General features: G+C 43.7%; 1 protein-coding gene across 3 annotated transcripts in view; it reads right to left on the reverse strand.

Moving 5' to 3' along the window:
- LOC142585858 (malonyl-CoA decarboxylase, mitochondrial-like) overlaps positions 1 to 12,663 on the reverse strand; it is a 31,569-nt gene extending 18,906 nt beyond the window's left edge. For 2 of the 3 annotated variants that reach the window (XM_075696919.1, XM_075696920.1), the window contains exons 1-6: positions 12,378 to 12,662; positions 11,860 to 11,988; positions 9,452 to 9,595; positions 8,612 to 8,749; positions 6,122 to 6,277; positions 1,673 to 1,837 (exon numbers count right to left, since the gene is read on the reverse strand). In XM_075696919.1, coding sequence (XP_075553034.1) covers positions 1,673 to 1,837; positions 6,122 to 6,277; positions 8,612 to 8,749; positions 9,452 to 9,595; positions 11,860 to 11,988; positions 12,378 to 12,380 — 735 coding nt within the window. In that variant the 5' untranslated portion in view covers positions 12,381 to 12,662. Of the gene's footprint in view, positions 1 to 1,672; positions 1,838 to 6,121; positions 6,278 to 8,611; positions 8,750 to 9,451; positions 9,596 to 11,859; positions 11,989 to 12,377 lie in introns of all 3 variants that reach the window. The other variant, XM_075696921.1, reaches the window with a different exon arrangement.
- Positions 12,664 to 17,047: the final 4,384 nt, after the last annotated feature.

Here is a 17,047-nt window from a genome sequence, read left to right on the forward strand (position 1 = left end):
TTACCTAACAATCAATAAGGCAACACTGTCTAAACAAATCTAACAGACACTGTCAAAACATAATGCCCATTCTCCGAGTGTTCTGTGTTAATGTTATGTGAAGAATTAACCTGAGCATAAGAAGCAGTCAACAATTGTTAAAATGTAACAGCTTCCCGCTGTTTACACAAAACTCTGCTTGCCAACAACAAACAGCTTCACTTAAGTAACAAAGAATTGACAACAGTGCTAAAGAGGACAACTTGTTGTGTAGTGGCTTAATGTGACTCACATGCAGCTTTTCATTAAAGCAAAGATTTTTTTGCCTCTTCCTTCGACATTTCCTCTTCTGCTGCTGCTGTCTGCACGCTATGTAGGAGGGTGGTTCAGAGTGTGGATATACATGAAAGGAGCATGGCAGAGAGGAAAGCCGATGCAAGAAACTTGTTTGGAGCTTTTAATCACGTCTGCCACATGTGCACAATGACCTCTGTAGCTTCCTGGGTGTCGCCACATTAGCCTCTTGATAGCTGCAATTATCTGTGACCTCCCTCAAAAGCACTGCGGAAACAGCAGTGCTTAGCTTTTTACTAACGTGCAAGTAAAGAGGGGAGGCAGATAGAATGGCAGAGAGGAGGCAGAGAATGGGTAGAACCGACGCGGTGGCGAGACGAGGGAATAACAACCTTGCCACTCTTGCAGTTCCCATAGAGGAGAGAGGGTGGGAGTGGGAAAAAATGACATAGAAGGCAAGGAAACAGTGGTTGCGGGCAAACTGAAGGTACGGTAACGGTATACATCTGTTATTCTGGAAAATAAAGACCATGCAAATTTGTCGAGCAAACAACTGACGTAGAGATGCAAAGCTGCATTAAAACACCGCAGGTTCTAGGCAACACTATGGAAGCAATCACACATCAAAGCAACACTTCTGTGTCTACTGTGGTGGCTTGACGGCTATGGCATTGCTCGAAGACGTGGGATCAATCCCGCCTGTGGTAGCTGCATTTCAACGAGAGCTAAATAAAAAAATGCTAGTACACTTAGATTTAGGAGCACGTTAAAGAACACCAGGGTGTGTCAAAGCTAATCTGGAGTCCGCCACTATGGCATGCCTAATAATCCAATCATGGTTTCGGCGCATACAGCCTTATATTCAATTAAAGTTTAACGCTTCTGCCACAATGCGATGTGTCATGTGAGGCAATGATACTGCTCAACCCTATTAGAGATTATGAACAATGGCGCACAATGTCCCAAGCAAACATATCACCCTGTGTGTTCTGTGTATTGTGCAGACGAACAGTAGTGGTGCAGACAAGGTGACGGTCACATCAACTTACCACTGTCATATTGGACTAGACACTGAAGAAATTAAACATTCGCCATCAACATCACCATTAATTATCGTCAATCAAAGCAAACAGCACAGAAACCTTCACTTACATAAGATTCCCACAGTGCATAGGATCCGCATATTTCTTCATGTCAAGGAGCAGTGAAGAAGCAGTATCGCATTAACCTAGATCTGCAAGTTTCTTTCATCAATAAACATATCTCCAGCCAAGCAAAGTGTTTAGCAAAGAGCTAGATGTACGTGAATGGAGAAGTGACGATTTTATGGCTGCATTGAGACCACCCAGGTCTTTAATAATCTGTCCCCAACAGTCTCTGGCAAAATAGAAAGGTGCACCTGAATGGAAGAGGAGATGGAGCTGGTCAAGGCAGTGTGTAGCACTACAATGGGTTCGCCAGGCATGCAACTGTGCGTGAAGACATAGCAGCGGCGGTAGGGGCCCACACGTCGCTTCAGGTCAGTCCAGTTGCGTATTGGATGAACAGCCTCGTACTCCGATATCTGCACTTTCCAGTCACAAACAGGAAAATCAATTCAAGGAACGCAAAAAAAAGAAAAAAAAATCAGTTGAGCAGTATTAGTAAATCCTTCTTCTACGTGATTGAAATCAGCAAAGAAAATGATGACAACATGAAGAGAAGGACACAGGATGAGTGCTGTCACACAACTTAAGTTTATTAGATGCAAAACACAAAAAGAGAACCCCTATCTGCGCCCGCAAGTCATTCAGTGACATCACGGAGCACATCAGCAAGCAGCTGCGACTCACAATATAACAATACCGTTAACAAGCATGCATCCATTCCAACTAGTCCAACTGTTTACCTTGCTACAATACACTTGTACAATACAAAAAAAGACACTCTTAAAGTGTGAGGAGGCTTGACAGGGTAGGAAATGTGCAAAGAAGAAGAATCTGGTGGTGATGCTGCTTGAAAGTTCCTCCACCAGCTCACCATAATATCATGAATTTTGACAGCCCCTGCTTGCGAGCTTAGCTAATTTTTTTTTAATCAATAAAGAAGGAATGCATTGTATTCTAAAGAAACCAAAGATTGAACTGTTTAGAAAAGACTAAGAATGTTTACTGAACAGCCAATGACCCAAATACAAAAAAATACTTTGGAATCTATGATAACACATTGGCATATTGGAACAGAGGTTTTGGTGCAAAATTACAATATTAGAAGTTTGACCTTAATTTTCTCTTCCGAGTGATCAATCTGATAGCGTGAAATTAACTAAAATAAAGTTTAGAAGAATGCCTTATCAGTCTAGACTGCTAAGTGTTTCTCCTTATGTCCCCCTGTTTACATTTAGCGACAGGTTTGTTTTTACAGAGTACAGAAACATTTGCTTGTGGACATTGGACATGTCATGTGGAATGTGGTAGTTTTTGTTCCAAGCACTGAAGCTGAGCAGCTTTCATTTCATCCCAATGGGACAGACAAGATAATTGCATCTTTGTGGAGCACTCAGCAATCATATGGGAATACAACTGCTACATGCAATCAACTGGGGGAAAATGAAAGGAGCCTGAAGTCGGAATTTTGCTTGAAAGGCGAAGCATCGATTGCAATAGCAAATAAGCACACAACCACATGAAATAAGGACAGTACTTTTATAGGCTGTATCAACTTGTAAACATTCGCCTACTAACTAAATTAACAAGTATGGTGCTAGCGTACACAGCAAATATGAACATATCCCATTTGATGAACGCTGACGCTTGCTGTCAAAACGCTGAAGTTAAAAAGCTGGCAGCAGCAGCGAGCGAAGTGACCGTCGTGCTGATTATCGCTTCAACAGCACACCGAGAAATGAGTGAGAACTGCAGCTGAGTGCTGAGAAAACACAGCACGCACAAAGCTATGAGCTGTTGACGCACCTAGACTCTGCCCCCAACGCAGATCGCTCTCAAGATGCGGCCGGGTGGGTGGGCCACATACAACGTTGCAGCTGGAGTACCCCCCTTCCCTCCCCCCTGGAGGCTCGCAACATTGCCTGGCACGCGATGGCGCAATTCCTCCCCACTTTCCACCCTTTCGTGCAGATAACATTGAGCGGACCATCGGCTCCCCTCACACGGTTTCACTCGCATATACAGCGTAGGGCGTGTGGCGATGGTGTTATTTCCCTTGGAGTTTATGCGGAACATCACGGCAACAGCGATGGCAGAAATGCGCCTGAAGTGTCCATATGGTCGTTATCCCACAAAAAAAGAATCACACACATCTTTCTAGCTCTTGACTTAGGTCTTCAGGTTGATGCATTATTCGTTGACTTTTCCAAAGCTCTAGATACTTTTACCCGCTCTAAAATTATGTATAAGCTTGATCTCATATCAAACAATCTTTTTTTGCTGACCGTATTAGTGGTTTCTTTTCCAATCTTCCCCAATATGTCTTTTTTTATCCCAATTGATTATTTTAAGCATGTGTATCTTCTGGCATTTCCCAGGAATCAGTGCTTGAGTCCTTGCTATTCCTTGTGTACACTAACGATCTCACAGACACATCTACAAAAATCAATCTTTACACTGGTGACTGTATTGTCTATACCATAATCAAGTTGCCTGGTGATTATAATTTTCTTAGCAGTTATTTTTCCAGTTTATTTCGGGTGGTCTCATAACTGGCACATGAATATAACATTACAGAAGACAGTTACTATGTGTTTTCACAGAAGGTTATCTTCACTATTCAATTACTCACTTAATGCTTCTTCAGTGCAGTGGGTATAAGAATATAAGTATCTCTGCCTACTTTTTACTACTAACTTGTCATGATCTAATCACATTCATTTTACTTGTAACAAAGCTCAGAAAAAGGTAAAATATCTCGGTCACCCATTACGATAATGTCCAAAAGAAACAAAATTTCCAACGTACAAAACCCTCGCAAGACCAATTTTTGAATATAGTGCTAGTGTCTGAAATCTGTACTACCTTGCTGGCATAAGCTGATTAAAGTGATTCATAAAAAAGGCTCTTTGCTTCAGCTACTGACGCTACGACAGAAACTTTTCACTATCTTTTCACCGAGCACCTCTTGGTCCGACTTTATAAACAAAGCAATGTTGAGTCTCTGAAAATTCTGCACTGTCTCTTCAACTCATCCTGATATGCGTTCCTGAACAACAACTTAAAATGTGTTAAATTGTCATCAACCAGAAACGATCAAGAACAAAACATATCTGTCATTCATTCTTGGGCTGAGACACTCTCTGCCAATATGAAAGGGACCACATTACCTGAGTGCAAACAGCGATTTTTGCGAATGTGCACATCAGAACCTCACTCGCTGCTATTTGTTATGTTGTTTTTCTGTTGAAGATTGTTGCTTATGTAGCTCTTCCTCATTACAAGCACAAACAGGGAAAATACGGTGTTCCCGTTCATATTGGCAGAGAGAATACCGTTTTTTTTCCCTTGGACCATAGAACTACGCCAAATCAACACCTGGCAGCACTAAGTTACTACCTGTGAAGAATTTTTTACAAGTTGATCATAATGTTCTCTTTTATTTGTACCTTAAAGCGGATTGTTTTGTTTCATGTTTATTTCATTTGAACTGAAGGGCTGCAGTATGCAAAAACAAACTACAGTAGAACCTCGTTCATACGTTTTCGAAAAAAAGCATGAGAAAAAACATGCTAACCGGGAAAACGTACCATTTGAAGTTACCTAAAAAATTTCACAGACTCAACTATTGTTGACATCTACGTAATGCAAAGCGTCGCATAGATCGTTGTGGCACGAGATGCCGACGCGCATTGAGCTGGTGGTGCTCCAGCAGGCCGAGACACATTTTGTTGTTTTCCTACTGCGTGGTGTTTTAAGAGGGCGACAGGAAACCGAAGCGAAATTGAGCTGGATGGCGGTGCAGGATGCCACCGAAGCAAAACGTGATGGCCACATTGCGCCGCCTGCAACAGAGAACCATGGCATGTTTGGAATGTCGCCTACTAGAAGTGTGCAGTACGCTACCAATGGCACTACACACCATGCGCTATAAAACAGCTAGGTGAAGATGCTTATTGCAATAGGCTTGGCGGCAATAGCTGTAAATGCGGTGTGTGACGAGTCTGGCGGAGATTTGCTGGTACCGGAATAAAAAACTGTGCGTGCCATCATTTTCATGTGAGATAGGTGGCTATATACTGTTCTCGATCAAGCTTGCCTCACGCCGTGTCTTGTTCCCATGGGATCTTGTGGCCGGAAAACCTCTACGATCGCAGTCTGCAGCAGGGAATGGCATCGCATTTCAGTTATCGTCTATTAAAAGCGTGCGCTATGCTTCAGACGGCACCACGCACTGTGAAATAGATAGACGAAGATGCTATTGCAATAGGATTGGCGGTGATAGCTGTGAATGCAGCATGTGATGACCCCAGAGAAGATTTGCTGGTACCGAAAGAAGAAATTGAGTGTGTACCAGTGTTTTCATGTGAGACGGGCGGGCAACTATTGCAGTGAAGCTGCCATGGCGGGCAGCTATAAATACTACTCTCGATCACGCGCACCTTGCACATTTTCTTGTTTAGATGGGATCTAGCAGCCAGAAAACTTATCATACGATCGCAGTTTGGCGACATACTGAACGTTGGTGCCAAAAAATTGTGTTTTCCAGGACCGTATGAGCAGGTAAAAAATGAACGCAACTATATTGGGTCATTTTTTTTTTGTTCTCAATTGCGGATGTTGGCGCTGGGAAAACGTACGCAGCAGGAACGTATCAAAGAGGTTCTACTGTATAAATAAATCATTTTAATTAAGTTTGTCACCTTTTGCAGCATTTCACAGGAGGACTGCCACGTGATGCGCTCCAATTTGACGAAGCCCACTGTAAACCACAGTGCCAAAAGATCCTTAAGGATGATGTTCATGTGCCGAATGTCATAGAAGCAAGGGTTTTCTGTTGGTAGCGACAGTATTAAATCCTGCAGAGAGTACAGAAAAAGATCAATAGACATAATGCGAATATCACAGCAGCATTCATTTTATATATGTAACAAATTTTGCACCAGTATTGCACTAGCAAGTTCTTTCATGGAGCTTTGTTTACCTGCTGACTCAAGTGGCCCGCCATTTTTAAACCACACACAAATAGCACTCACAGGGATCATCTTCTAGCTGTAGTATTTCCAGATAGTTTACTTTATACCATCACATGATGTATTTGCTTTACCTTTTCTTAGTGCCGCTGATGCAATTTCTTGTCGTTTGCTATGTTTGGAAGCACAAGTTTCTGCTCTACCTGTGCAGATCGATGCAAACACTGCATTCTTGAAAATGTGCTGTTATTGCCCAACCTGAGTGTGTTTTCAACCTAAGGCTTTTGGGTTCCTAAAATTTACCATACTATATGTGGGTCATTGAGAAATTTTGCATTACATACAGTTGAACCTTGCAATAATGAAACCGGCGGGAAACGCGAAAAAATTCATTGTTGCGAAATGAAACAGTACAGATAAGTAATACGTCGCAGAATGAAACTTTGCTGTGAAATTCCGTTAGCCTACTTTGGCAAGCTCTGCTTGAAGATATATAACCACATTGCTGACGGTACAAAGTGCGCCGTTTGCATCTATCAGCGGTGGTAGTACTGCTGCGGAGTGGTACGATCACTTTTGCAATATTTTGTGTAACTCGGCATTGGAAGCAGAGCAACAGCACTCCATGCATGCATCAACATTTCTTCAGCGCATGCTGTTGCCCGTAGGCACCGACGTGTCCGATGCTGAGAGCAAAAGTGATCGTATCTTGTATACCCGAAGGCAACTGATCGAGATTACGGCCCCTTCGCACAAATCTACATTCGGCGCTGAATCCGCATGCGATGCCTGTTGGGTGGCACCAAAACCAGCGTTCTTGAAGCAAGGGATGCATATACCCGGACGATCTCACGGCCTGATCACTCCATGCTGCGACTGCCATCTCAAGCGCCATAAACAATCCCACGTCAGTACGATATGAATTCGCTTGTTTTTGCAGCATTTTTCTCACCAAGGCGGACATTACGCACTGCAGTAGGTGTGCCAAAACCGTTGTCACACGCCGGTAGCAATGTGCGTGCCACTTTAAACAGGCGATCAACAAACAGGATGGCAGCCATGATGTGTTTCCAGTGCACGCAATCACTTCCGGCGCTTGGTTTTTTACATAGGTGAAAGTGGCGGCTCCCGCACGTGTACTGTAGTGGTATTTTACGCAGTTTTAGTGCAATGCAATCGGATTTGAGCACATTTTGGAGCTTGCTAGCCTTGCGCAAGTAGGTAATATGCGGGGTTACGTTCTGGCAAATTTTGTTGATGCAGAATTGTAGTACAGTGACATTTCGTTGTCGAGAGGTACGAAATTCATTGAATTCTATGGGCGTTCGCTGGGATAGGAAAATATTTCGTTGTCGCAGGATTTCAATCACGAGTTTCGACTGTATAGGTAGCACCTACATGAAACCTGCTTCAGTTCTGATTTGATGACAGACTATGTTTCTCATGATCATCACCGATGAATTAGTCCTTCTCCTTGTGGACACAAAATTCCCCAAGAAAGTGTTTCTTTCTATTCAGGTAACTATTTTGTTGTCACTTTGTTTCTACACCACATGACAATATATTAATCAGTTTACTATACTTGCGGACAACTTTCTGTGGCAATGAAAGGAAAGCTGTAGGGGCACATGTGTTACTGCGCCAGGTAGTTTCAGCAGCCCAATGTTTCTAGGAGCAGACACTGAATCAGCATAGCATTCACGTGTGACGGTTTCTTATTTGCTGAAACATGGAAGAGAAAAGCATAAAAATAAGTCACATTTAAAACATAGTCGTGTGTTTTGTCTCAATTTGCTGTCGTAAATAAAATGTTTATATTGCCACAAGACAGTCAACAGGCTGTTACTGTCGATCAGATGGCGATCGGACGGTGACGAAGTGGCCAGAGGCATGCTTGAAAGCCTTGCATCAGTCGCCGCTGCTTGTGGCTGTTGTATCCTTGTATATAGTAATAATTTGTAAATAGATGTTAACCCCGTAATAATATTTCCTCTTCCCCAGCTTAATATAACACGGGTGGGAATACAGCACTTTTTCTAAGAGTGCTCTTCCTTGCATGCACTTTGTCTCTGTAGCTTCCTCTCATTGCCCAGAAAGTTGCCCGTGAGTACATATACAGGCAACAAGAAGCCCAAACAAGATTCTCATCAAATATTAACTAATTAGTCTGAAGAAAAGCGTTCATCAGAAACATGCTTACAAGGTGGCCACAATACTTACAAGCAAATCGCCCCTCATGTCAACAAGAAACTTGACGCCACCTTCATTCCTTCCCAGAATGTGAAAGAACGACACATATTTTGGCATGAGTAGGGCTCCAAGGCGCTCTTCATGTCTGAAGCGAAATGCTGGCTCGTTCTAAAATAAGCCAAGAAAAATAAGAAATACTTTTGAACCTCAGCATAACGAACAAGAATATAACAAATTACTGGATACACTGAAGTAAATCTAAAATTCCTCTTGCCAGTGCCAGCCTGTAATGAATACACGCTTAAAGCAAATATTAGATGTAATGAAAGTATTTTCGTGTCGGATGCGGTGTAGCTATAATGAAGCTCGACTGTGAATGGCCCCAGATTACAACAATTTTTCAAGTCATGCAAGCCTTCATTACAGCGAACAGTGACTTTATGCTATTAAGTATTAGCACCTATTCATGCTTTGTTTTCACATAAATTTAGCAACAAGATTAAATTTTGGGTTTTCAATGTTCAGTAAACTAATTGAAATTGCCACTTGCCTGGTCTGTCTACACTATCTAGACAGGCAGCAAATTGAGTTTTCTTTCTTCTTTTCTTTTATTTTTTTTTGGGGGGGGGGGGGGGAGTGGAGCTGGCAGGCAAACATGTCAAATGGTTCAGTAAATGATTTGGACCAAGAGATGCTTACTGTGAAAAAGTGCCAACAAAACAGCAGTAAGAGCAAATTCTTTAAAAATTATTATTAGAATAAAAGAATGGGTTACCGCACGCACCGAAGTTCTTCAATTAAGATAAGTGAGTCTTATCCAAAAGAAGAAAAGAAAAAAGGAATCAGCAGTCAGAGAGAAACAGGCAATACCTGAGTGCCTTCCAAGTAACTCCTGGCAGATGCCTCAAACTGCTGTCTGTCAATATAGAATTCCTTTGCCAGAAACTGCAAAAATTCAGCCTTCTGCACTTTAGTACCCTGTCTGTAGGCACTGCAAAATGTCTTGAGCTTGTTCTGTTGTAAAAGGAAAAGGAAATGCAAAGTAAGCATAAGAGATAATGTGTTTTACATGTACACAATTGAGTGTGCATAGAAAAAGCTATCTGCGAACCTGAGCCACAGAAAAGAATTTACTATAGACTGGCAAACACAATTTGCTGCTACTGTACCCTGGTGTCATTTCCAGTCATGATGCATTTCTTTCCAGTTCTTTCCAGCAGTGATAAGAACCCACATACATTAAGCTTCGAGCAAGCTGAACACTCTACTTAAGCAATGTTGCTTCATTTCACTTCAGTGTACGAATTATTTGCTGCATGTGACCACTTCAGTGAAGGCACTAGCATACTTGAAGGGATGGACGCCATGTCACATTCAATCAGCAATGGTGAAGGCGTACTCTTTTCTTTCTGTAGTGCTAGCACAACAGAAAGAAAACTCCCCACATTTTTCTTGATATATAAACTTCGTATAGTGCATTAAAGGCAAGAGCACTGGTGAAAATAATTATATTTATAGTGTGTCTCAAACACTTTAAAGCAATTCTGATAGGACCTGTGTTGCAAGTTTGAAAAATATGTGCAAAGCGTTTTAGCAAAACGAGCTCGAAGGTAGATGTATGGGTGTTTGCTCACAGTACTACTACGTCACTACGTAGCGGGTTCGCTTATTTCATTGCTTTCGCAATGTTTTACACCCAACATATACTTCAAGTGGCTGGATCGCCGTTTCAATGTATGCTACAGATGAAATAGTTAATGCTTCATATCTGACATTCATGTATAGAGTTCTCACATAGAGTCCACATTCTGTAAACTTGACCCCCCCCCCCACCCAAAACACACTGAAAAATCAATATTTCTTAATCCACTCTGCAGCAGTACACTTTTGAAGATGCTGAACATGCAAAAAATGTGGTGAAACACATTTTCAATAGAGAGAATTGGCGAGTGAAGGCTATAACCAACTGTGAACAAGTACGCGAAACCTTGGGCTGGAGCTGACATTATGGCAAGGGAACTTGTATTTGTCAGGTCAAGACCCCTCGTCAAACATGAAAGCCACAGGCTTCAGCATGAAGTTTCCCTTCTTCCCTTTCTCCTGTGGGCTCTTATCTGCCATCTTCATGTAAGACATTTGTAATAATGTAGATTAAATATTAGTTTTTGTGTAGTCCTTGATTTCTGCCTCGTTGCCATTACAGGCATAATTTCTTTCAAGCACGTCCCAAATTAGGCTATCAGCAAACCCTCTTAAAATGTAGTACTTAAACAGGAACACATGCAGGTTTCTTACCAATTATACCAACAGTTGGAACGTTATGAGAAAAAAAAATTGCCACGAAGCTTGTCATACAGTAAAATGCATAGAATTTGACAGAAGCCAGCCAGGCAACAGCAACAGCAGCAGTTGACAACGTTTACCGCAACAGCCTTATTATTTCTTGTGAGCACAAACATCAAGGTGATCCAAGAATGAATATATCTTATGTTGCCCTTGGCAGCCTTTCAGAGTGGTAGCGGCTAAATTCTCAGACAGGAACCGCGCTGGCTGTGATTTGCCACTGATTAAGAGGCACACAAGCACCTTTTTTTCAGCCTGGCAGCACAGCTACTGACATCTCGGTTAACAAGCGGGACCTTAGCTTATGCAAAAATAACACAACAGACTCTTGCAACCTTGCAAAATCACAACCCAATGTCCAGTGAAGCGCCTTTTTTCAAGCAGATGCAATAAGCGTTTCAGTTGCCTGTAATTAAATCACATATTTGAAGATGTTGCCAGCTTATGACTCTTCTGTTTAAAACGTTGCCTCCCATAAAACATTTACAAAGGCTTTATGTTAAGAAAGTTTTACAACGACAGCAATTTATCGACACAAATTTTACTTTGCCAGAACATTGGTAACCGTTTCCGTTTATGGTCCTCCCAGGGAATTCGCAGAGAAAGTTTTGAAGTGTTTCTCTAAATGGACAACAAGGGTTCGGCCATTTTCACTTAATACTTAATTGACACACATACTTCAAAACTTGCCTGCATATTGATGCTGACACTCCCCAAATTTTTCTTGATATATAAACTTTGTATGTGGTTTAGTTTCTTTAGAAAACCGCGTAAACTGCCATGTTTTCGCGCGCTTCTATTTCCTTGGTCACGTGCTATCAGGCAGCCAATGGGAGGCCATAATTTCCGTGACAATAAAAACGGCCTTACTGGCATACGCTAGCGCGCGAGCCTCGCGGTTTGTCAGCATGACTAGAAATGATAATGTGTGTTACCTCTCCCTGCGTCGTCTCCTGTTGTTCGATGATGGCGCCGGCAAGCGCTTTCAAATCCGACAGCGAGGCAGTCGCCAGCTTCATTCTTGCTAAATTGGTGAACACACTTCGCCTAAAAAGTGAGGAAAGCTGCGAAGCAACCGAGAGAGAGAGCGGATAAGTTATCGAGGAAACGCAGTGAGGCTGGCCTAAAGTAATTTCCTTCCTCCACTAATCAAAAGTAGCAAAGCAGCGGTGTCAAATAGGTACTACAAAAATCGCATGCCTGCTTGAACAGCTATGCTACAAACAGGCTCGATCACGAACAACAGGACAACTTCGTAAGAGACGAGGCGCATTTTCTGACGTCCCACATGTTATTTTCACGTAAAACCTATTGCTTCGTTGCAAACAAGCTTTCCGAGGCACACTGTTTTTAACATCATTCCGCTCCAGTCGCTTAGCAAGTAATAACACCAGCACATAAACAAGCACGAAGTCATAAGATAAATTGAGATGGGGCATAAAGGGTTGTCAACCATTATATCACAGCTCGTTGGTCACAGGCGGCCACAGGTGATCGCTGGCATTGCGACAAAAACAGCCAACGTCAATAGCTCACTGTACACAGCCAGTAAATGCACCAGCGATTGTGTGCACACCAGCACTGCGCTTAGTACATGGCGACAAGGTTCATTATATTACACGCGAAATAACAAAGACCACGAAACGCAAAAGCTAAACGAACACAGAAAACGACACATCCAGCATCTACGCAAAACAGCTGCAATACAGCGCTTCCCAATCGCTCGACTGCTAGTGGATTGGATTGCCCTTCTTTCGAGGCTAGATAGAGACTGCTCGGCAAAACGAAACTAGGGTCGCTATCACTCTTACACACTCTACACTCATAAAACGGTTGCACCCTTTGAGGTGTATATTTGTCCCACAACAATAATCGTCATCTGCCTAGCTTGCGTTTCCTTTCTTGAAAACTCGGCGCTCGCTACTTTCCTGTTGAGAATGCTGCGTCACACTGATAACGCGCGTGCCGTTCGTGACTGGGAAGTACCGGGCTCGCAGCGTTAAAGAAAGGAAACGCGGGCATAACAGATGACTATTATCGTTGGGGGACAAGATAAGCCCCAAAGGGTGTAAAATTTTCTAAGAGTGCACTCTTAGAAAAATGTACACCTTTTGGGGTTTATCTTGTCCCACAACAATAATCGTCATCCGTCTTGCCCGCGTTTCCTTTCTCTAACGCGGCGAGCCCGGTACTTCCCAGTCACGAACGGCGCCGCGTTATCAGTGTGACGCAGCATTCTCGACAGGAAAGTAGCGAGCGCCGAGTTTTCAGGAAAGGAAACGCAAGCAAGGCAGATGACGATTATTGTTGTGGGACAAATTTACACTCCAAAGGGTGCAACCGTTTTAAGAGTGTGTAACACAAGTTTGCACCCTTTGGGGTGTATATCTGCCACACAGCAACACTCTACACTCTTAGAAAAATGTACACCCTTTAGGGTTTATCTTGTCCCACAACGATAATCGTCATCCGTCTTGCCCGCGTTACCTTTCTCTAACGCGGCGAGCCCGGTACTTCCCAGTCACGAACGGCGCCGCGTTATCAGTGTGACGCAGCATTCTCGACAGGAAAGTAGCGAGCGCCGAGTTTTCAGGAAAGGAAACGCAAGCAAGGCAGATGACAATTATTGTTGTGGGACAAATTTACACCCCAAAGGGTGCAACCATTGTAAGAGTGTATAAGAACAGTTTACACCCTAGACGTGTCCCTTCTGCCACACAACGATAATCGTCATCTGCGTTTTGGCAGACGACAGAGACAATGCGTGCACTTTCACGTTTCCTAGGTGACACGGGCCTGGACTCACGCCTGTGATACCAGTTGTGTAATGTGTCCTTCACCTCGTTCCTCCCATTATCATCCCCCATTGTGACCCTTTTTCTTCCCCTCTTCCCCTTTCCTTACGTAGAGTAGCAGGCCAGATGCTCCATCATCCGGCCGACCTCTCTACATTTTCCAATCATTAAAATACTTCTTCTTCCTTTCTTGAAAACGCCGCGCCCGCTACTTTCCTGTCGGGAATGCTATCATGCTGATAACACGCATGCCGTTCGTTACTGGAAAGTACTGGGCTCGCAGCGTTAAAGAAAGGAAACGCATCAAGGCAGATGACGATTATCGTTGTGTGGCAGAAGGGGCACTCCAAAGGGTGTAAACTCTTCTTAGAGTGAATAATCGTCATCTGCCTTGATGCGTTTCTTTTCCTTAAGGCTGCGAGCCCAGTACTTCCCAGTAACCATAGAGTTTCTCAGAATAGAGTGAGAAACTCTATGCCACTAACGAACGGCATGCGCGTTATCAGCATGACATAGCATTCCAGACAGGAAAGTAGCGGGCGCGGCGTTTTCAAGAAAGGAAACGCATCAAGGCAGATGACGATTATCGTTGTGTGGCAAATATACGCCCCAAAGGGTGCAAACTTCTTTTATAGTGCACTCTAAAACGTTTGCACCCTTTGGGGTGTATATCTGCCACACAACAATAATCGTCATCTGCCTTGATGCGTTTCCTTTCTTTAACGCTGCGAGCCCGGTACTTTCCAGTAACGAACGGCATGCGCGTTATCAGCATGACATAGCTATAGTACCTAGGCACTATAACATATCCTATTCTAACTATTCCATTCTACTATTCTATGCAAACTATTCTAGGCACTATAACATAGCATTCCCGACAGGAAAGTAGCGGGCGCGGCGTTTTCAAAAAAGGAAACGCATCGAGGCAGATGACGATTATTGTTGTGTGGCAGAGATACACTCCAAAGGTTGCAAACTTTTCTAGAGTGTAGGCAACGTTACACCCTTTGGGTTGTATCTCTACCACACAACGATAATCGTCATCTGCCTTGCTTGCGTTTCCTTTCTTGAAAACGCCGCGCCCGCTACTTTCCTGTCGGCAATGCTATGTCATGCTGATAATGCGCGTGCCGTTGGTTACTGGAAAGTACCGGGCTCGCCGCGTTAAAGAAAGGAAATGCGGACAAGACAGATGATTATCGTGCTGTGGCAAAAGGGTGTAATTGTGTTTAAGAGTGTGCACTCTAAGAAAAGTTTACACCCTTTGAAATGTATATTTGCAGCATAACAACAACCGCCATCTGTCGTGCACGCATTTCCTTGCTTGAAAACGCTGGGCTCGTTACTTTCCTGTCGGGAATGCTACGACTCAAGGGGTGTAAACTTTTCTTATACACTCTTAGGCAAAGTTACACCCTTTGGAGTGCCCCTTCTGCCACACAACGATAATCGTCATCTGCCTTGATGCGTTTCCTTTTTTTAACGCTGCGATCCCGGTACTTTCCAGTAGCGAACGGCATGCGCGTTATCAGCATGATAGCATTCCCGACAGGAAAGTAGCGGGCGCGGCGTTTTCAAGAAAGGAAACGCATCAAGGCAGATGACGATTATCGTTGTGTGGCAGAAGGGGCACTCCAAAGGGTGTAACTTTGCCTAAGAGTGTAGAGTAAGCAAATTGTGTATCGATATACACCCTTTCGGGTGTATATTGATACTCGATACTTTCCTGTCGAGAATGCTGTCATGCTAATAACGGGCATGCCGTTCGTGACTTGGAAGTACCGTGTTCACCGCGTTAAAGAAAGGAAATGCGGACAAGACAGATGACGATTATAGTTGTGTGGCAAAAGGGTGTAATTTCGCTTAAGAGTGTAGAACTAACCCTGGGAGTAAAGCCCCTTAAACCTCGTAAAGTAGCGACACTCTCCTCGTCCGCCTTCATTCCTTCTCGTTTCTCCTTTCTTTCACGCTCCCTCCTCGACCGTGGCGCCACCATAGGAAATTCTATGGCGCCAGCTACACTGCTCGAGCATAGCAACGGCGCCAACATGCGCTCTTCGCCACTCCGTAGTCGCTTCTCGAGCAAAAATGGCGCTGAAGCAAGGCGCGAGGGCCCACGTGATGCTATTAGGCCAATAGCGACGCGGCGGCGGTTTCTGCCAGAGCGAGCGAGGAGGAAGCGGCATTCTTCAAAGCGTGGCACTACTTTACGAAATTTAAGGGGTTTTACCAGGGAGCGTTAGCCAGCGCCACCACTATCAAACCACCTTGGCGCGGATGTGTAACCTTCTTTCTGCCGCAGGCGTCCAGGCGTCATGAGTGCGTGAGCTTTTTGAGTGAAGGCGACTGTGAACGTAACCTATTCTGTATCTCGTGGAACTAACGGAAAGAGGTGGAAAACGAGGGTTTAGCAATTATTTTCAAAGTTCACAATTAGGTCATAAACATTTTCACCAAATGTAAGCTCGGTGCGACTTAGAGTTATCTCGGGACACTGGGAAACATATATAGTACGTAACGCTTCCGGGCACATCATTAAGAAAGTTTTGCGCAAAAGCTGCAATTACCAACAGCCCTCTTGAAACTTTGCTCAGGCATCACGTATAAGATGTCTCCCCTCCCTCCCCCCGCGTTTCCTTCAAATGGAAGCTTCCCGCCGTGCACATTGATCTTTTTTGAAAAGGACATTACGCAAACATTCTGTGCCCTTAATTCATAATTTACACTTCGAAAGATCTGGCATGGTTGAATCAGTAATTTTCTGCACTAAATGTAAATTAACTACGTTCACTTCGATGTTTTCGTGCACGTACGTCACCCATATAACATGCATGGACCACCTTTCCTGCAATAAATAATTTTTACTGTGTTTGGCTCTTCCAGGGCAACGGGGAAACTTTGTAAGCGTTTAGCTTCTAAACAGGAGAAAACAATTAATATGCCTCGCTTCGTTCCCCGAGGACACTGTACAAACCTGCCACGAAAATCGTATAATGCATGAAATGCGAAAATAGAAAGCCCAGTTAGGTTAGGCAAGCGTGAAAACCTCGCGCTCGCTTAACAAAATTGTTTTAGTTGTTGTGGCTGCAGCAGTAGTGAAATGGCAGAGCGTCCGCCTCGTATGCGGTAGGTCCTAGGTTCACATCGCGGTTTCTTCGGAAACCCACAGGTTTTTTTAATGGATATACAGATGTTCCCCGTACGTTCTCACCTCGAAAAGCGACCCTGTAGAGATTTGTGGATGTCTCTGGTCAACCACTGTCCGACCACACTTTTGGTGAAATAGTCCAGCATCAGCCTGCTGCTGTGGGAGGCAAACGATCGAGTG

Source organism: Dermacentor variabilis, chromosome 6 (assembly GCF_050947875.1).
Source record: "Dermacentor variabilis isolate Ectoservices chromosome 6, ASM5094787v1, whole genome shotgun sequence".
NCBI classification, from domain to species: Eukaryota; Metazoa; Arthropoda; class Arachnida; order Ixodida; family Ixodidae; genus Dermacentor; species Dermacentor variabilis.